Source organism: Patella vulgata, chromosome 8 (genome assembly GCF_932274485.2).
Source record: "Patella vulgata chromosome 8, xgPatVulg1.2, whole genome shotgun sequence".
NCBI classification, from domain to species: domain Eukaryota; kingdom Metazoa; phylum Mollusca; class Gastropoda; family Patellidae; genus Patella; species Patella vulgata.
In genome coordinates this window covers 8,996,198-9,018,712 of record NC_065886.2, presented here as the reverse complement: position 1 = coordinate 9,018,712, position 22,515 = coordinate 8,996,198, and the positions used below count along the sequence as shown (strand labels likewise).

At 34.3% G+C, this 22,515-nt stretch overlaps 1 protein-coding gene across 2 annotated transcripts in view; it reads left to right on the top strand.

The window, feature by feature from the left end:
• LOC126831003 (twitchin) overlaps nt 1–22,515 on the top strand; it is an 84,201-nt gene that overhangs the window by 15,840 nt on the left and 45,846 nt on the right. The window contains exons 2-3 of one of the 2 annotated variants that reach the window (XM_056102707.1): nt 5,144–5,449; nt 18,877–18,915. In XM_056102707.1, coding sequence (XP_055958682.1) covers nt 5,144–5,449; nt 18,877–18,915 — 345 coding nt within the window. Of the gene's footprint in view, nt 1–5,143; nt 5,450–18,876; nt 18,916–22,515 lie in introns of those variants that run through there. The other variant, XM_056102705.1, reaches the window with a different exon arrangement.

Below are 22,515 nucleotides of genomic sequence, written 5' to 3'. Positions count from 1 at the left end.
CAAGAAAGGTATCAAAACTTTGACAAAATTGTGAAAAATGGGTGCCTGTGCGGAAAATGCGATGTATCAAACCCCTCAAAACAACTTTTATATTTCTCTGTTATCTTATCAATATTATTTTCAATCACATTTACTGAGTTACAGTTTATTTCTAAAATACCTAATTTAATAGCGGTTTCACGGCCTAATAACGATTGTCCTTCGTTAATGACGACAAATTCTACCTCATCAAACTCCCGGTTACTAAATTTAATATTTGTCGTAAATTCTAACAAAATACGAATTGGCTGTTTACTAGCATATGGGTAAAGTTTCTATGTCGAGTTCTCATTTACAGAATGAAAGTTTATATTATTTTCCTTCAAAACTTTCCATTGACAATAATCAATGATATTTGGACCTGACCCAGAATCAACAATAAACGAAACGACTGTTCCGCCTACGTCTATATTTACTCGGTCGTCCGGCACTTTAGAAACTCTATAAACAGGATCACTAGCTATCACTGTCAAACTCTCTTTCTTCACTTTTTTCTTTAATTTGTCGTACTTGTGATCTATTACTTCTGTTTTTATTTCTTCTGTTTTCAGGGTTTTCATTTCTGTAATTTTCTCTATTTCTCCTGTCATATGACTGGCATGCGTATTTTCGTCTTACACATTCTTTCATAATGTCCAAAAGTCTTACACATTCTTTCATAATGTCCAAAATTCTTGCATTTACGACATTTTTCTCTTAAAGCAGGGCAATTCGGATCAGAATGCCTATGTCCCTCATATCCGCAATTAAAACATTTTCGATGCATTTCTCTGTCTGGATAATGCGGTCTACTGTTACTATTATTACTGTTACTCAAGTTACTGTTATGTCTGGAACGTCGATCCTTCATTGTTAATTTTTTTACATCATACGAGAGGCCTTCTATCGAGCTAGCCTGTCTCACAGATTCTTCCATTGCACGTGCTATCTCAATTGTCCGTTGGAGGTTCAGATTTGCTCCCCTTTCTAAGAGTTTTCTTCGAAGTTCATTCGATGAACATTTTGTAATGATCTGGTCTCGAATTTCGTCATCAATATTTGCAAATTCACATCCATCAACACTTTGTCGAAGTCTGGTAATAAATTGTTCCACTGTTTCATTTTCGTCTTGTTTTAATTTTCTGAACACACATCTTTCAAAGGGCACATTTCCTCGCGGGTTGAAACACGTGTCGAGTGCGTCTTTTGCTTTCGTGTATACGTCTTCTTCTCCCTCTCCTGCAACATCGCTGACATCTAGGGTGTAAAACACACCTTGCACATCCATACCAGCGGTGTGTAGGAGTAAGGCCCTTTTCTGTGCTGGATCCTTGGTTCCTCGGCTGGTTACGTAAAGGTCAAATGCTCGGATCCATCTTCGCCATCGGGCGGCAATTCCGGTGCGGTCTTTGCAGTCAAAATGATACAATTGACCAACGTCGTTATTCGCCAACATTATTGTATTTTAAAAGCTTTCGTTTTCAAGGAAATGCTCTAAATACCTTCCTGTATCCTCGTCGCCAAACTGTAGACTTTGTGGACCAAGGGACGGTATCCAATCGACACAAACTAGGTCATTTCGGGACTAACATAGGGTTTAATTTTATTTACATAATTCGCTTGCGCACAGGGGTCTTTAGCAGTGGGAGGAAACCGGAGGACCCGGAGAAAACCCACGAGGTTAGACAGGCGCCCCTACTCCTTGCCACGTACAACCGGGGATTCGAAACCACGCCAGTCGACTCAATGACAGACTGTATGATACAGCGCGCGCACGCTACCATTCAGCCATCCAACCCCCCTTTGATATTTGCACATTTCAGACAATAACTTTCTTGATTATTGCCCCTGATTTTACAAAAATCGCGTTTGTTTTTAGCTTGTTCTCTATCCATCTCTTGCAAAATGTGGGCGTATCCTGCCTGGCAGCCACTGGTTAACTATTATGGTGAGAACTCCCACTTCTTTATCTATTCTCCCATAGTGTATCTTGAACTAAACACTGATGAAATTTCTTCTAGACCGGATTTGTAGGAACGAAAATATTTTTGCAACGAGAATTTGTGCCTATGTAATGCGGCCGTACGTGCAAGCCATTGTGAGTGTGTGAGGAGAGAGATAGATAGGGATGGGGTTAACGTCCACTCAACACAAACCAGGTCATTTCGGGACTAACACATGGTTCAATTTTAATTTCGCTTACGCGTAGGGATCTTTAAATCTTTTTATTTAATTTAATTGGTTCATTAATCGGAATTGGACATTTATTCTTACCTGTAAATGACCAATCAAAATGAATTACAAAAAAAAAATTTATTGCAGTATTTTGCGATATTAAACCCTATGGGGGGCCCCCTATGGTACTGCAAAAGTTTACTGTATTATTAAGCAGTGTGGTAATTCCTTCCTGGATTAGAAATCCAAAAGTGATATTATTGTGAAAAAAGTTTGTTCAGAAAGTAAGAGTATCAGGTTTTGTGATTTTTGTGTTTTTTAATACAATGTATTTATAACGCAAATTTTTCGTTTCGGTTAAAACAAAATATACGCCCATATTAATTGGCCGAAGGACGTGTGACTAATAGTAAAATGGCGGCGGACAAACTGACCAAACAGTATATTTTGAGGTAAGCTAATTCTATTTTATACATAACTGCATGTGCATAATTGTGTTTCTGTGTTATTAAATATTCAAAAAATCACATAGGATATGGCCTCGACACCAGTCCTGAATTGCAATGTTTGTTTTGTGTTCTGGGCGCCATTTTGAAAAACAGACATGACCTATATTCATTTGTAAATGCCCAGTTGTCTTAGACAAATAATAATTCAAACTTCAAATCAGTTATATTCATGATATGTTGTATTTATTCAAATAATACCACCGAGAATTGTATTTATTCAATTGCATAATTATAAAAACTTGGCTTTTATTATTTTATTTCTTTAGGCCAAGAACATGAAAAATTGGTAATTGCCTTGTATCACTGCAAACTATAAGGCACAGGTAGTCTTGAGCAGAAATGATAATAAAAGGTAAGACTTTTTAAATACATATATTAAACTTAATAGGTTTAATATGGTTCTCAGATATGTTACTATGTACAGACTGTACAAAACACATTTATACACTTACTATTAGGTTATTTTGCTCACAGAAAATCGGGTGTGTAATCATCAGAAACAGATGTAAACTTCAAATGATCATAGGTATTTGGATAATTGCTTGGTGTGGTTCTAGACCCATACAATGCCATCAAACTGGCCATTTGATTCAATGTGAAACTTGGTGATGCATGTAATTTGAGTTTAAAAGAGGAGTAAGCAATAATGCTGCCTGACTAAAATACTTTTCCCACTTGCATTCGCATGTAGCCATACATATGAGTCTTAAAATAATATCTATTGTTAAATTATGCTCTTTGCACCGCCCCCCCCCCCCCATGACTCTAAATAACTCTGTACCCATTACTGGTATGTCAACTAAATAACTCTGTACCCATGACTGGTATGTCAAGTAAAAACCAAATCGAAACCCAATTTGTCTATAAGTGTATTTATAATCATCACTTTATATTTTTCAGAGACTTGAACATCCTTGGAGAAGTACATGTATTTAAAAAATATTAATACCAAAGAAAGAAGACAACTCTAAGTTCTGAATATAAACCATCAAATTCTTTTATAGATCTTATTGTGGAAAGTTATTTGTCACCATTACCGTTTTAATCTCTTTTTTTGTTTTTTTAATGTCAAATACCAAACCATCTCTAAATATTGTTTCATTGTGTAGATCCATCTCTAAATATTGTTTCATTGTGTAGACTGCAGTGTAATCCTAAACACTAAGAATTTGGCCTGAAAAGTTGAAATATTAAAGAGGGATTATCAATAATTAATAGTAACAGTCGATAATTATAAAAATATATTATTGTGGGATGAAATCAACCTTTATTTTTAAACATTGCGAATGTTAATGCCTCTTTTATATGAGATGGTTTTATTCAGCAATTTTTCTTTTACAAATTTTTAAAATTCTCCATTTATTTTATCTGTATATAATTATTTGTCCTGTACCTTATCTATTAGTTTCCTTTTACGTACTGTAGAAAATTTTGAATTCCTAATCTGCTAAAGGGAATATTTCTTCTTAAAAGTATTTCAATTTAGAGCATATAAGTGCTTGGTTTAGTTGTTATTAAATTTAGATATATTTAAAATGTATGTTTTGGGAGCATGGGGTAGGGATATTGTGAACATATCAATAATATTCTAAGTTCTGTAAAACAAATTTAAATAGCTTTTTGTTTTATTTTGTGATTGGGGGTGGGGAATTTTGTTATTATTGAACACAATTTTATTAGTATTGGAATTAACTTTGTTTATTAATATTCCAAATGCCTCAGTACTTGGGGTTTTTTTCAATTTAAATAGCTATTTTTTATTTAACAATTGAGGGTATTTTTTCATTGTATAACACAATGTTATTAGTATTGGAATTAACATCGTATATTAACCTTCGAGGTGTCTGTTTAGTATTAATTTGGCCTTAATTTAATTAAATAATAATTAAACAAACAAAATTATTGTTATATCATTTATAAAACATTACAGTTTAAACAGAATAAATGGAAGGGGTTGCATGGGAAAGGTTGCTATAGTGGGTATAAATTGATAAAATACAACACAAGTTATTGTTAGTGGTTATACACAAGTTTCAGAAATTTCAACACAAGTAATGTGTAGATTTTCACACAAGTTTATGTTGTTTGATAAATTTTAACACAAGTTTGTGTTGTTTCAACACAAGTTTTTTTGTCAGTGTACTTTTGGCTAGCATAATTGACCCATACATTCAAACTTTAAATATATCGGACAAATATTTACAAATCGAAAAGGAAGAAAGTAAAACAAATGGCCACCAAATAATTGGTATCCAAATGACAGTTTCGAATTGTTTTTATTCGAAATAAATTATACCAAAACTTTATTTTAGCTTACCTGAAAGATTAAACTGTTTCAGAATAGACCAGAATTTCCAGTCCTTTCGTAATATTTGTAATTCATTTGTAATGCATCCTTTAACACTGTTTATATAACGTGCTTTTTATGTTATATATTACAGGTGTAACAGGTAATATTATATTAGAACCCAACCCATGGATACAAGGTTATTCCGCAAATTTAACATGTGAAACTTCTCAGTTTGCTACAATTACCAAAGATAGTATAGAGATAACTACTTGTTTTGTATCTACAGACTGTAGTATTTCTCCTGATCCTTCTACAGACTACAACTTATACTATAATGTTATTGCAACTAGTAACAATGTCACTATTAATGTAGCTAATGTTTCTAAGGTCAGGGATGGTGGAGACTGGGAATGTCAAACATCGGCGGGCAAGTTCACTATAACCACAAATGTGACAGGTAAGTACATTCATTATCTATTACATTTATATTACATCCAGTGGAAAGGTGACAGTATCTGAATATTGCTTTATGTAGACATAACGAAAATATATTTTATTCGGTTTCGATGTTATATTTATCAAAACGTACACCGATCTTATTCAACTAATTTTATTTAAAATACTCTATATGGGTACCATAGAGACATCTGGCACAGTTGTTGTCAAAATATGTGATGGGCATTTTATAGTAAGGCTTCGAGTAACGGAATCAGTGTTTACTTCTTCTTTAGATTTGGTACAAACAGTTCACATTGGGCTAATTGAGTGTAAAATATGTCCTGCCCTGGGTGATTGGCCGAAGACATATGCGTTGCAAATGATACTCCACACAACAGCATTTGACTCACAGACATTATATAAAAGATGCATTATATAACAGCTAGATCTGCCTATTGCAGATCTTTCGTTTGGCCTTAGACTTAGACATTTATTTGCATGTCAAGCCTATAATTAACTCTCTGGGCTATTGGATGGCTGTGATTTTCAACTGATTTTAACACGATCGCACATTATTAATTTAATTAAACAATGAATAATCGAGTTGTGTTTATTATCGTAAGGATAGCAATGACAATCGAGGCTGCTCTATTCGTCAAACGGCCCAAAATTATCTCAGAATTAAGTAATTGGACTGAAATTTTCAATATATTCACTTTTCATTATCTATCGTTTAACTATTACAGCTCTTTATCGTAATGCATCTTGAAGATATGTCACCTGATTTGTTGATAATTGTATAAGAAGGTTCTGTGTCTTTGTTGCCGCTTCACCGGAGGGGAGGTGTAAATCAAAAATTTTATATTTAATTATATTAATCCGCTTGATCTTATACGGAATATCATACGGCATATTTGTAAAACATTAATTTCTAGCATTGTATATCTCCAGTAAATAAGTGTATAGGATGCCCCCGGATAACTTTCTTACTTTGTGAGTTTTGAAAGGGTGTGAGTTGTAGAAGGGAGGGTGTGATGGACAATGCCTTAAAAGAGCACGAAATTAGATAATGTTGATATAAATGATGATTTTATATATTTGTAAAACACCGATTTCTAGCATTGTGCTGTTATGGAAAACATGTTTTCCATTTGTCTGCAATTACAATTAAATATGCAAAGGAGAAAATTGTAGAAACTTTTAACCTAAAGTTTACTGCCTCCATAAATTGTATGGAAATACTACATATTAAACTTTGTATAACTTTAATCGATAACAAATGATACATTCCTCAAGGTGATTATGTTAACTGGCACTGGTAATGATATAAAAATATTGCAGGTTTTATAAGCCATTCATTATACCGTCGCTTCAGTTTATCTCTTAGCAGTTATGCAACCAGTACAAAAATCCGAACATAACATATTCAAGGAAACTTCAAATTTGTGCAATATTAAACGATAATCAAATAGTAAAAACAAATATGATAATACCAATATTGTCTGTTGTTTAGTTCTGTTTTACATTGTGTGCATGTTTGTTGAAGCTCATCACTCGAACAGACATTTCTACACACTAGTCTGATATTTCGAAAATCATACCTGTTCATACATTGTCAGTAATGATTTATATTTTATCCTTGTCCTGTCATCCTAATTACCCCATTTCAACAAAGGAGGAATGCTCACTAGTCCTGGGGTTCATTAGTCCGCCGATATCTATTATTAGGGTCATACTTGGGTAAGGGTTACGGTTCATTAGTCCACCGATATATTTGGTTAGGGTTGGGTTAGGTTTAAGAATTTGGGGAGAGGTTAAGTCTCCACATAAGCACTGTCCTAGGATGACGAAAAGTTAGTTCGTGATATTTCCTAGTTTTATTAAAAATACATACAATATATAAGATTAATTTACAAAAGTGATTTCACTGTTTTTGGTGTTGGTGGCGCTGATGGTCTTCCTTGGATGGTACTTCTGGTATTTTTGTTTCTGAAGAAGAAAAAAGAATAAATTTGAGGCTCTCGGGGGAGAGCCACATTAGTGTGTTTCCTACTACGAATTGGATTTTCTAAAAAAAAAACGTGTTTGTTCCACATCACCGGGTTAAGGCTAGGGATTCTTATATCTAGTTGATTTTATTTACTAACGGTTAGGGATAGGATTTGATATATGGTTTGTTTTGGGTTAGGGTGGAGACTGGTGCACTGTGCACTAGGATATCGTTCAGATTTTTATTTTTAGAATATGCAATTATAAGTTTCTGTGTGAATATTTTCGGGTGATTTTCTTGGAGATCAGTATAGTGTTTTCTGATGATTTTGGATGCACTTGCTGCTGTTGCGCTAAATGGAACTACAAAAGGGGCTATTGCGCTAGCCGTATGAATATTTAAACCTAGGGGAGCTGTTGTTTTCAATTTGTCAATCCAGAATTTTTCTCTTGTTAGCCTACACGTTTTAATTTCTTCTGTAGTTTCAAAGTCGCTCTTGGTCTTTTCTATTGGCGTGACAATGAAATCAGCAATGTCATGATTTGTTTGGTTGAAATGAATTGAGACCGGTTTCTCTTTTTTGGTGACTATGTCTGATCGGTGACCGTTAATTCTTTCCCTAAGTGCATTTTGAGTCTCCCCTACGTATTGCTTGTCACATTGTCTGCATGAAATTAGATAAATTTTATTTGAACTACTGCATGAAAGTTGGTCTAATATTGGGAATTGTGTGCCAGATGTTTTGTTATGGAAATGGTCGGATATGTTTAAGATTTTGCATGTTTGACATCTTGGATGGCCACAAGTTTTGGTTGTAACTGCTGATAGCATATTATTTGTTTCTTTGGCTCCACGTTCAGCTAGATTGTTGTTTTTAATACGACGTAGATAGCGTTTGGAGTATCCCCGTTCTCTTAGTTTGCTAAATACCAGCGTACATGCTGACTCAAAGTCGGTCTTCTGAGTACATACCCTATGAAAACGGAGAATCTGTGATTTTATGAAGCCAGAGAAGGTATGTTTGGGGTGGAAGGAGCTCTTGAACAATAATTGATGTGTATCGGTTTCTTTGAAAAATACTTTAGTTTCATTTATTGTGGTTCGTAAAAGTAAAAACGAACCTAAACATAGCACCATTCAAAGAAAGACCTCATTCCTTATTTATAGTTATTTTTACTAACAAGTACAATAATCTTTGTCTACATGTGGTATCAAATTAATCGACATGACCCCTTGAATGTTTTAGGCCATCGAATATGGGTCCCTGACAAATTTGGGCCGGGAAGAATTTGGGTCCCGGGTAAAGACGGGTATCCTGGTAGTATTTGTCTATAAAATTTTTCACAGTGAAACAGTATAATCCAGTTCTGTCTTCAGATGGAATAGAATAACTGTTGTATGTATCTTCAATACAATTAGTACGTCTTTCGGATTAACAATCAGTGTTTACAAAATGATCAGTACATTGTCCTCATCAATTTTTCTATTTGTCAATTATGCATTAACTTGTTAAATGAAATTAAATAGGGTTTTACGTCTTACTTTTAAACTTTCTAGATTAAGATGGCCCATATCAAGAGTATCAAAGAATTGCTTGAATAGTTGTATATCGATATTCAACTTTCCGTTCCGCAAACTCACTCCACATATCGTTTTCAAAAACCTTGAAGAAATGATAAAGGATACAATTTTAACAGCTCTACACGACCCTCCTTTCCCGATTTATCCCCCTTATCGAAACACTTTGTTAACAAGGGTTTTTTTGGTTGAATTGTTTTTAAATTCTGTATGAAGTATTGGGATTATGAGAGGTCGAATTTCAGCCTTGGGGGCAGTAGCGGATTATCAGTGAGGCTGATGAGGCTGCAGCCTCAGTCCCAAAGATTTTGTAAACACAATTTTTTTAGGACTTGTCTGATACGATTAAAAACGCATAAACAATGAATGTTAGGGGGGTGTGGTTTAGGCCCAACGGGAATCAGCACAGGCCCTCACCCGAAATTAATTAGGCCCACGCCATTTTAAATAGGCCCTATTGTTTGGAGATCTGATCTTATTTTTTAAACGTAGGCCTACAATGTACGTTAAACCCTTGTAAGTTTTCGGTTATGTCTTGCTTAATATATTGTATCCACGTGACGTCATTTATGGGCATATAAAGTTACATTACCAATATCAAACGACTTTGGCTTAAGAAAAAATATCTAGCAAAAGATCTTGCGCTAGTTTCGATGTAAACACCCCATCATGAGGAAATATTATCCTTGAAAATAGGTGTATGTACAGTTGGTTTCCGGTGACGTTTCTGCTGTCAAAGCATTTTGTACGACAAATTTCAATAGTTATAACTAATATTTTAATAATATTATAACCTCAGTAACGAACCCCGTTTTTAATGTTAGCAACTACCTTGGCTCTAACTTTAAAAACTAAATAGGCCCTCCAGCAACTGCCGCCTCAGGCCTTGGTGGAGCTTAATCCGCCTCTGCTTGGGGGGTTACCCGCTTTTCCAAATTATGCATGCAGAATAACTATTCAAAAATGTACCAAATGTTAATATTGAATGATTGCGACAATATTTTAAACAAGTGGTTGTCATGTAAGATACGAACACAATTTGCAAAAGATAAGTAACTTTAACCTCTATCGCGTTCGCAAAGTTTTTAATGTGAAAATTGGTTTTATATGATGAAATTATTGTCTAAGTTGAACTGAAATTTATTTACAATTTATTCTAAATTCTCCGGTCATTTTATTGACATTATTCCAGGGAATTGTTCAATAATTACATCTTTAAATTTACATACATTAAAAAGTAACGTTTAGGTAGAACATTTATATGTATTGCATTTGCAGTAATGTTGGTAATAATACTGATGTTTTCATGACACACTATTTGCAGTTAAATAAATAATTGAATTCATAAGAGGCATTTATAATATAATATAATTAACCGTATAAAACTAATATTATTCCGAATGGTTTATAACATGCATTTCGAATTGATAAATTTGTAGGTGTTTTTTAGGGTGAGTATATGTGTTGGGGTGGGTGGTCCTTGGGCTTCTCCATCGAATAGTCATGAATATAACTAATCAGTTTTCTGCATTCTCTCATTGTTTAACTTCTCGTTCTACCATTTAGATGCTCCAGAAGTCACATCACCATCCCCAACATCATCATCAACATCACTGACCACAAATACATATACAGGTACGTTCCTCTAACAATAACACATATAATATAAGTTGGGGGCCATTACAAAATATCTTACCAATTTTTGACAGTACTATTCCTTCCCTTGGTTAGCCTTGGTTTCTTCACATACATGTATTGTAAGGAAATCAGATCTCATGCACTCAAATGAATGGTTGATAAGTTGATACATAAAAAAGACATAATTTCGTAAACATTTAATTCTAGATTAATAACACGTGTGACACTTCAGGGGTAAGTTTCCACTGTCCATATAAGGATGGTTTTCCACGTCATTATTCTAATTAACCAATCGTTATAAATAATTACGTCATATTTGACGATAATTGAAGGTCCAAACCCAAAGCTACAAGACTATCATATCTCTGAGCATTCGTCAGGCAGCCGCTGGATTCCAATTCTAATTTCTATCAGCAGACCCAACGAGTCTGGGGTTGAGAGAATGACTTTATTGTAATATATTATGCATTGTACCATATGTATCCAACTTGATATATGAAATATCAAAATGGACTGTTGCATTGTTATTCCTGGTAAGGCAAACGTATTAACTAAAGAGAAGATAACGTCTTTTAAAACTAAGAAGAAATAAAATAAAATCCAAACCATTAGACAAAATTCGAAGCCCTAAAAGAACAGTATAGGCAAAATAGTGTAATCAGCAAATGGACTGTTCACCGTGTACAAAATACACGACAAACAGTGGTAACAGGTGTCCGCAAGAGTAAGCTTACACAACATGAAAAGGGCATTTGAAACGTCAATGTACAATTACAAATACTAGACGCTCACAAGGCTACTAAGATATGTAGTAAGAAAAGAGTGCATAAGTCATACGTAGGATGTGGCGACCGGTTTTAGAAAGTGGGTCTGCTCACTATGTCTGACAGACGCTCATGGTACTACATGGCGTGTACTTTACTCGTAATTTAACGTGTGATTGATTGATTACTAAGCCTAGCCAATAATTTTTTTTTCGCTATGTGAATTCGCCAAAATTATATTATTTGTGTGAAATGTGATATTAACAATTTAGTAATTTGCATCGTGCTATTTGCTAATTTTCTTCTCGAATAGATTCGTCTGATACTACTCCAAACCCCACCAACATTACACAGCCTGGTAGGTTGATTTATCAGATGTATTTGCACAACCTTTCCCTTGTCTTCTTCAATATATTTGTATAATTCAAAGCTAAACTAGTTAATTTATTTGCAGTTATTTACATTATGATTAATTTTACGTAACATTTCTTCCCTCAGATGCTTACCCAAACACCTTTTGTTTTCTGTGTGACTTTCCTTTGAGTGTTGATACTGTCAACTCATTTATGTTACATTTTTTTCTGTTTTGAGTCAGATTTTAGTATTCCTCATCTTCCTGTGGTGGTGGTATTCATATTATGTATCATATTTGTAAAGCTTTCGGGAATTTTAATTATATAATATATTTATTTATAAATTTTGAAACAAATTTTACAATTATAATATCAGATGTTAGGCGTAGGACTTTTTCTTAAAACAAAGATTTTATAAATTCGTTAAATATTGATTAAGAGTTTTACTACCAGTACCATTTCCCATACATACATTATTATCATTCTTCATATTTGCAAGCGTTTTACAAACTGTCTAGGGACAAGGCACTGTACAATTTCGGATTTCTTGACCCAGAGCACTTATTGTAGATATGTCTGGTTCTAAAGTGGTAGGTGTCTCTGTTGAACAATTGACTTAATTTGTGACTGGGCTCGCTATAAGCGAATCTACCAATAATCCAAATCGGCAACATAATTACTCAATGAGCTGTCTTGAAATTGATGCTATCATTTATTGTCCCCCGCCTTTCGAAGAAAGCTGGGGACTATTAAAATGGGTTCGTCCGTCTGTCTGTCTGTCCGTCCCACTTTTTGGGACACAACAACCTTCCTTCTAATTGACCTAGAATGTTCACACTTGGTGTAGGTGTTTATTAGGTCAATGCCTTGATGGAGTTCGAAGATGAACATTTTCTGCTTAGGGCAAGCAGAGATAAGCAATTTGATTGGTTGATGCTTTGGGACACGATAACTTTAGTCCTAATTAAGTGAGAGTGATGAAACTTGGTGTATATTTTCATTACGTCAATACCTTGACTAAGTGCGATATTGAGCATTTTCTGCTCAGGGTAAGCAGTGCAATAAGCAATTTGATTGGCCGAGACTTTGGAACACAATAACTCTCCTTCTAATTGAGCTAGAATGTTCAAACTTGGTGTAGGTGTTTATGAGTGATTTTCTGCTTATGGTAAGTAGAGATAAGCAATTTGATTGGTTGATGCTTTGGGACACGATAACTTTAGTTCTAATTAAGTGAGAGTTATGAAACTTGGTGTATAGTTTCATTACATCAATACCTTGACTAAGTTCGATGATGAGAATTGTCTGCTTAGGCTAAGGAGCAATAAGCATTTTGATTGGTCAAGACTTTGGAACATAACAACTCTGCTTCTAACTGAGGTAGAATGTTTAAACTTGATGTAGATGTTCTTCTTGACTGAGTTCAATGATTAACATATCGAGCTAAAGCTAAGCAGAGATGAGCAATTTCCTTGGTCGATGCTTTGGGACAAGATAACTTTGATTCTATCTGATAGAGAGTGATGAAACTTAGTGTACAGTTGATAACCAGGTTGATTGCTCGATACTTTTGAAAAAAATAGATATGCGATTAATTAATATGTGTCATCTATTTATTTGGGGATTTCGGCGGGGGACATCAGCCTCACTGTTGGCTTGTATTAGTATTTGTTTACATTTTTACATATATTGTCGTCGCCCCCGTCGGTCCGGCGTCCACGCAATTGCTTGTGGATGTTCTAAAGGTCAATGTAAATACCCGATTGACTTTTAAATTTATACAGTGTTTAAGGCCATGAGACGAAGAAGCCTACTGATTTTCAGCGATTTCCGATAATTACTGCCAGAGTTATGGCCTTTGATCACCTTGAAAAATCTTGTGGACGCTCTAGAGGCCAAAGTGAATGTCCGATTGGCTTTGAATTTATACAGTGTTTAAGGTCATGAGACGAAGGAACCTATTGATTTTCAGCGATTTCCGATAATTACTTCCAGAGTTATGGCCCTTGAACACTTCAAAAAATCTTGTGGATATTCTAGAGGTCAAAGTTAATACCCGATTGACTTTAAATTTATACAGTGTGTAAGGCCATGAGACGAAGAAGCCTACTGATTTTCAGCGATTTCCGATAATTACTGCCAGAGTTATCGCCTTTGATCACCTTGAAAAATCTTATGGACGCTCTAGAGGCCAAAGTTAATGTCCGATTGACTTTGAATTTATACACAGTGTTTAAGGTCATGAGACGAAGAAGCCAATTGATTTTCAGCAATTTCGGATAATTACTGCCAGAATTATGGCCCTTGTTCACTTTGAAAATTCTTGTGGACGCTCTAGAAGCTAAAGTTAATATCCCATTGACTTTAAATAAATTTATACAGTGTTAAAGGTTATGAGACGAAGAATTCTAATCATTTTCAGCGGTTTTCGATAATTACTGCTAGAGTTATGGCCCTTGATCACTTCAAAAAATCTTGTAAATGCTCTATAGACTAAAGTTATAATATTATATTTACTTTAAATTGATACACAGTGTTTTAGGTCATGAGACGAACAATTATATCAATTTTAAACGATTTTCGATAATTACTGCCAAAGTTATGGCCTTTGATCACTTTGAAAAATCTTGTGACCCTCTAGACTTCAGATTGACACACAGAGTTTAAGGTCTTGAGACGAACAAGTATATATATATTGATTTTCAATGAATTTTTATGACTTGAACAGCTAAATCCATGATGTTAAAAGTTTCGTATACTAAACGTTAGCATGGGGCAGAACTTTGTAAAAACCAAACAAATTCTAATAGTTTTCTGAAAATTACTTAATGAGTTGTTACTCTTAATCCGATTGTAATGTATTATAAATGTTTCATGCGACAACTCTTGTTGACTGCCCGGACGAATTAGCTGCTGTGGGCGTATGTTTCGTTGCCTGACAACCTATCTTTTCATAAAATTTAGATCATAACATTATCCATCTATATTTCCTCTTTTTGTTGCTATTATGTAATTAAAATCTGGTTCAAACTATCGATAATGATCACAGCTAACTTTTATTCCAGATGCATCTATTCGAGCGCTATATAAAATCAAGGAAAGCCCTAAAGACGCTTTCACAGCATTTAGCCTTTTAAAGGTTGCGTTCCTGCACGAATAAATTGCGAAACTTTAAATGAATCGGTCACATTTGTTTATTTGACGCTTCGAGAGTACTATTAACCGTGTATTTATTCTTCACCGTGGACAATCACCAATTCCTAGTAACAAATATTTAGTTCATTTAATGGATTGATTAGTTGTAATGTTACAGATAATCTCACAGGGTACCATGGGCGCAGATCCGGGTGGGGACACCGGGACGCGTCCCCACCAATATTTTTAATGGTGGGGACATGATATACTGTGTCCCCACCACTTATTTCTGATATTTTGCTTACTGTTTATTTTTTTAAATTGAAATCATTCCAGAGCTTTTATTGACATTTCAGAAAGTGTCGATTGGTCCCAGGCACTTGAGGCCAGGGTACTTGAAAGTGTACAGCTGCATTCGGTGACCGATTTTTATTTAACAGGGAATAAGTGATAATTCATATTATAACAGTAAATAATTGAAATACTCATGTATATCATGTATGTGTGCATATCTGATACGCTGGGTATTAAAGGGTTAAGGAATAACTGAGATTTTGTTTTTATCTGGTATACTGGATAATAAATCTCCTAACTAAAGTATATCAGGAGAACGATTCATGGCAAGATTTGCTGCCATACTAATTATATACGTATTTTTAAAGACTGGTTTATATCTCTCTCTGTGGAATATAGGCAATTAAATCTAAAAGACTCGAACCCTCTATTTTTTGGAGTACAGTAAGCTGAGCCAAGAATCGTGTAAAATTCTTACAGAACAATCCGGATACAAGACGAAAAGTATTCGGACGTTACAAGTGATCCGGATTGCTTTTCTGGTTCTTGTATAGCTGTTATGATACATCGGCTTCTTTCAGGACACATCTACAAGTGATTGCCTCTTTAAACCTTTGAGCAAATTATAAAATTCCAAACATGTAATTTCTAACATAACATCACCACTGTCACATTCAAAATACATGTAGATAATATAATGCAACTGGTACTATGTGAATCATTAAAATGGCTATGAAACAGATAGATTTAACTTTAAAAAAGGCGAAAAGTTATTATTTCAATGTGGTCGCCATTTTTGAATTTTACGTGGGAAAATTGGCCTTTGCCATCGGATTTTTAATCACCAATGAATAATATTGGGATTGAATATTGATATGTTTAGCCGTGTGTGTGTGTGGCTTGTTTTAGTTTATATAAATTAAAATATTTGTAGGCCTGGGCCCTGTTTCACAAAAACTTAAATCTCCTTAAAATCGTCTTAAACTAAAATTCCATCCTTAAGATAGACGCGTTTCACAAAACGAATTTAAGCATATTAGGTAAAATCCACTAAAATAATATTGTAAGCTAAAATTTTATCTGAACTTACAATAGTGGCGTTTCACAAAACTATTTTAGGGACAATTTTAACTAAAATATTGTAACTTAGGAGAGCCGTCACCCTCTCCTAACTTAAAATCACGACATAAACAAACATTAATTAGAGCTACGTTGTGAGATCTATTGTGACATATAGATATATTTGGAAGAATCATAATATTGCCAGTGGCCCGGGTTATATAATTTAAACATACTATCATTCATAAAAAAATAATTTTCATTCAATTTCTTTTCATTGCATGGGAAATATAGCTGCGGCTCACCCGTTTATTTTATGTTAAGTCAATAAGCAATTATATGACGCCCCAAATTAAAACCCCAAGAACAAACAAAAACCCTCTCAAATAATTAATATACATGTACCCCAAAAAAAAACCCTAAAAAATCTAAACCCACTTCATATCTAATGTCTATCTATTAGAAATATCTTTGTATGCCTACAATAGTGTTTAAAATGAGAGAGAGAGAGGTGGGGTTTAACGTCCACTAGACACACACTAGGTCATTTCGGGACTAACACATGGTTCAATTTTATTTGAATAATTCGCGTATGGGGTCTCTAGTAGTGGGAGGAACCGGAGAAAACCCACGCGGTTGGACGGGCGACCGCATTCATTTTCACGTACAGCTGGGGAATCGAAACCCCGTCAGTCCTATAATACTAGATACGCCATATGCAAAGTATTAATTATGGTTTTGGGGTTATGATGATTTATATAGGAGCCAAGGGTATTTTATATTGTGAAAAAAATCATTTTAATTTAATAAGATAGATAGGCATTATCCAATAAGGAGTGTGGCATTTTCAAATTATTATTGAAAGGGTCCATGGGACTGACATTTCAAATCTAGGCATCGGAACATTGGTTATTTCGTGTAGTATTAGTTTAAAAGTTATTAAATACGTTTAAAATTCGACAATACTTTAGTCTAGATTAATCGTTTGAGTCAGAAATATCACATGTTTGTGACAATTTCTCAATAGTTTCTCTTATCCAAAATACCACAAAACTAAGAAATTAAAGCCATTTAGTTTAACGATACGTATTATTTCCATTGAGGCCTGCGAGTAAATCCAATGCCAAGGTCACGAAAGCGACATGCAAATTCAAGGCCAACCAACTGATACATTTCAAAACAAATAATACGCAATAACCTTATTTATTTCATCTCTCTACGACTGTCTGGTCATGTGCAGGCATTGTTACAACGAATGAAACTCTCCTCATTGGTATTGTAACGGTTAGTTCAACCTGACAACAATTTTCAGTTTCGAAGCGTGTATGCTTACACCCAAGTGCCCTCTCCGGAATTGTGCACTGCGCGAGCGCAAGATATTTTAACTAAAATCTATTAAAATTGCATTTTAAAGCGGAAATTGCAAATTTTTAAGTTATATTTTTAAAATTTATTAAAATAAAGCCTGAAAATAGATGGTATCCATAAACAGTCCTACTTTGTTAAAGAATAATCCTATTAATCCTATAATTCACTATTACCAGCTGAGAAATTGGCAAAAATATCATTTTCCTCTTCATTTTCAAACGTTTGAATATCGCTACTCCATGGTGGAGAATAGAAAACAAGGGAGGTAATTGTGTTATTATTTCCTGTGTAAATGAATCTTAAGTGTGAGAATGACACCTATGATCGTATAATTGTGAGATGACAACCTATTGAGCAAAAGACATAGAAATAATTACGTTTTGACTTTCTTAGAAAATTTGCAACTTCCGCTTTAAGTTACAATGGATCTTCGTGAAACGCATAAAATTCAAAATTTCATTTTGATTTTAGTTCAAATCTATTTTAGTGATTTTAGTCTAAGTTTTTGTGAAACAGGGCCCTGTACATTTGTGTATCCAATTGAATACACATTTTGCTCAAAGACTTTACGTAGTCATCGAACACTACTGGGAATGGAGGCGGAGCTGGAATCTCAGCAGTGTAAATATTTCTAGTTCTTGTATTGTACATGAGAGAATAAATCGTGAACGGTGGCTTGAAGATTTAATCTAGATTTCGTTTCAATTGCTGTCTCAGGGATTAGGATTGTTTGCCAGAAAATGAGGCTGAAAATACCCAGAAAGTGCGTTTTAGAGCGTCTAGTTTTCAAAGAATTTCGGGGGAGGACCCCCTAACCCCCCTCTTTACTAATAGTCGCTCGCGCATGGACTGTCCCCACCACTAATTTTTGGCAATCTGCGCCCCTGGTACAATTATTAAAGATGCATTATAGAAGAATTGTAATATAGAACTGGCCGTTCTTGTTATAATAGTTCAAAAATAGATAATGAAAAATTAATATCTTTAATATATTTTATTTAATTCTAGGATTGGGAAATAGACAAAGCCTATATAATCTCTCTAAATTATTACATGGGACGGATATTCAAACCCAATTTAATATCTAAGCCATCCGATGTTCTAGAGAGCTGAGCTTGTCAAGTGAATAAATGTTTAAATAATAATGCATATTTTTGAAACCAGAAAAAAAGTTCTAGTTTCTTATGTTTTATATATTGTTTCTCAAGTAAATTTACAGACATTTGTGGATATATGTTTTGTACTATTTTCTTTTCTTCATACACAGAACCTACAACGCCAACACCCATGAGCACTACACCACCTGGTAAGTTAAATAATCAAAATCTTTTTACATACTGCCTCCCTTTTCTGTGCTGATAATATTACTGTCTGAACCGTCGTAAATTTGATTATGAAAATCTACTTGCCTTTGGTTATTATAAACTTACCTGTGTGTTTGAATTTACCGCCCGTTAAATAAAATCTGTTGTACAACTAAATATCCCAACGAATAAAAACGTTCTCTCTTGTAAAATTGAACTCATCACAAACTTGGACATCGATAAACACAAAAATTGAAGCTAATTACGTCACTTTTCAGGATAGATAATTTAGTACAAAGGGGTGGCGGCAAGGCATGCCTATCTTTTACAACAATTCAAATAGTGTATATGAATAAGCTATTGCTCTCGGACCCAGTAATGAGTTTGGGCGTTTAAAAACACAAATACGCCCGTAGTCCGTTATTTTGTTTCCGTCTTGTATTAATTATTTGGTTAGAGAGTTGAGTGGGATTATTTCTTTGAACACAGGTGCAGAACAAAAAGAACGACATTCGTTTTACGGGCCTAGAATTTCACCCTTGAATATCTTTAATATTTCCTGATGAACTTAATTAAGCAGTCCTATGAATTAACCTCGACAATCTGCTGTTGCCGAGGTAAAGCCGTAAATGCCGATGTATTTTATATTTGCCTCGGCAATATTAATAACCGAGGCCATTGAATATGATGTTATTTTTCTTTTAAGAATACCAAATATTATTACCAACCAGCCATACCGCCCATCGGTTTAATTATCGACAGATAGTTCCGTGTGTTTCTATTTCTCTTCGTATATTATTTCCGTTGTGCAAAACCTGTTCAGACTTTTATAATTGTGCGTCTCGGTAACACAATTTCCGAAAATTCCGGCTTCGTTTTGACCTTAACGGGGCAATGTATCCATGCGATTATACTCTCAGTTATTAGTTATATATTAATCACATGTAAAATTCCATTTTGAAATCGACGGAGAATGGAATTTTCGGATGGCATTTCTTAGATGACTCATGACTCAACCAATCAATGCTTTGAATTATATTACCGTAAAACCTATGAGTTATTGCATGCTACACAGATGCAGTGAAAATGGTTAAATTGAGCACAAAACTTGGATGAATTTTTCCCACCGTCTGCATAATTAACACAAAAGACCCAATAATACACGCAATCTGCGATGCCTCTTTTGACAAGTGATTTTTTGTTTTGAATACATTTTTATGAAGACGATAAACGATGTTTAGACATCCCGAACTATTTTTATCAAGAATGTTTCGATTTCAGTATCTGTCGAATAAACAAAAAAAGTAATATAATCTGGAATATTATTGACTTGAACAGTCCGAAGGTGAATTAAATATGGAAATTATTGAGAAGCAGTGGCTTTTTTTCATATTTTTTTGGTAATCATAAAACTTTGAAAATGGACTAATAACCAAAGAGCATTGGGATTAGACCCCGTTATGAAATATGATCAATTAAAATTATGAAATAAAGTGTGTTTATTTATAAATGTTAGCCCCATAGTTGCCTATAATTAACAGGGATGTAAATATATATAATATACAGGGTATTTACAATTATGCGGTGATGATGATGTGAAAAGCAATATTATATTTACGAGTATTCGTGTAATCGGTGATATAAATTCATTGTGAATAAAAATTAGTAGAACAATGAATTATTTCCGAATTAATGTTATTGTCTTCAGTTGCAATCGAAAAGGTCGTGCGTTGCTGTGATTGTCAAAATTTGTCAACCGTTACCCCCCTTCAACTTATTACGATGGTTTAGCTCATCACGTGAAATGTACAATGTTGTGATGAACACAGTCGAAAATACAAGCAAACACATTGACTTTTCAAGAGAGGTCCTATTTTATTCGTTGGGATATTTAATGTTGGAATGGATTTTATTTAACGGGAGGTGATTTCAAACACATAGGCAAGTTTTTAACAACAATTAGTCAGTAGTTTGTTCACAATCGAAGAAATCAGTTTAAAATTTACAACGGTTCAGACAGTAACTAATGTATTGTGTGTAATCCACGGGTCTATATTGCCATTACATTAGATGTATTATCAATCCACTGTTAAACCCTGTGTTATGATTTATGCTATTCCTCCTTTTTATACGAGTATATTGAAATATGTCGTATGATGTCACCACAATTCGTCCACCCGTCGTTCACTATTACATGTGGGCATTCGAGCAGCTAAAGCGATAAATTTGAAAAACTTTGTTGACCCTATCTAAGCCTATTGTAACTTTTAACGATATTACTACTGTGGAACTACTGATACTTTTTAGATATTTAGCATAATTACTACTAAGGAATATTGCCTTTGACCAATCTGGTGCTAAATTGAAATGAAGAAACTGATATCAGTTTTCTTTCAGAGTTATTGCTCTTGATAATATTTAATATTATAGGCACACTAATGACTAATGTTACTATCTAATTGAATTAAGAAATATACAGCGTTTATGTTCACGAGACGAAGACGTTTTTAATCTGATAACATGTTTTAAACCCAAAACAATCAAATTTTAATTATTTCTGATAATTGGGTTGTAAATGCTGCCATTACCCACAAAATAATATATACGACAACCTTGGTGGTCTTAATGTACTACTTAGCTGCTGGGAGCGTATGTTTTAGTTGCAAGGTATATTTTTGTGGTGGTGGGGATGATGTGGACACATTGTTGTAAAAAATATATCTCATTTCAAATGACATATTTCAATCTAAATATCGCCTTGTCCACTGATCCGTCCTTCACCAAGTTGCTTGTGAACGTGACAGAGCCTGCAGTTTATATTACATGTTGTCCAATGGGAAGCAATTGGGGCATGCTAACACGTACCCTATAAATCGTCAGTGTTACTCAACCTAACAATTCACTTAGTCTCAAAATCCTAGGCGAAATACTGAACTAACAGACACATAATAAATAAAATAACTCCATGCACTAGGCCAACAATAGCTTACACAATACTTAAACAATATTTTGAAAGGATAAAATATTCTAATAAAGTAATTTTTAAATCAAACTTGCCTGCTAATTAACTAATGATGGAGAAATAAGACGCTAATATTATCTCCCTTGGAAAAGTCGGCACGGACTCTTTATTCCAAACACGGGTATATCGAGAATATATGTCGAACTTTTTACACAAACTAGGTACGACAAAACTCGTGATAAGCACCGATAACTTAATGATTTATCCACCAGATACATATAATTAGTTCAGTAAATCTATTTTAAATTTAAGAGTAATTTGCAACAGAATGTTTCTTGGTGCCATTGTGCTTCGTTGGTTCATCCTTTATAACATATCCAAAATTCTCATATTTTCGGGCCGAGCAATGGGCCTAATTTGAAATGGCTCCCACATGTACCTTTGGAGCCTCATAACTCCTTTAATATTGAGTTTTCATGTTATAAATGTATTGCAGATAGAAACATGACCCCTGTGAGTCAGATTATCTAATCAGAAATTATCATAAATCAACATGACATCACCACGCCTTATTTTAACGTTAAATGATGATGCCAGCGTTCAAATGAAATGTAAATAATCACATGCACATTATGTTACA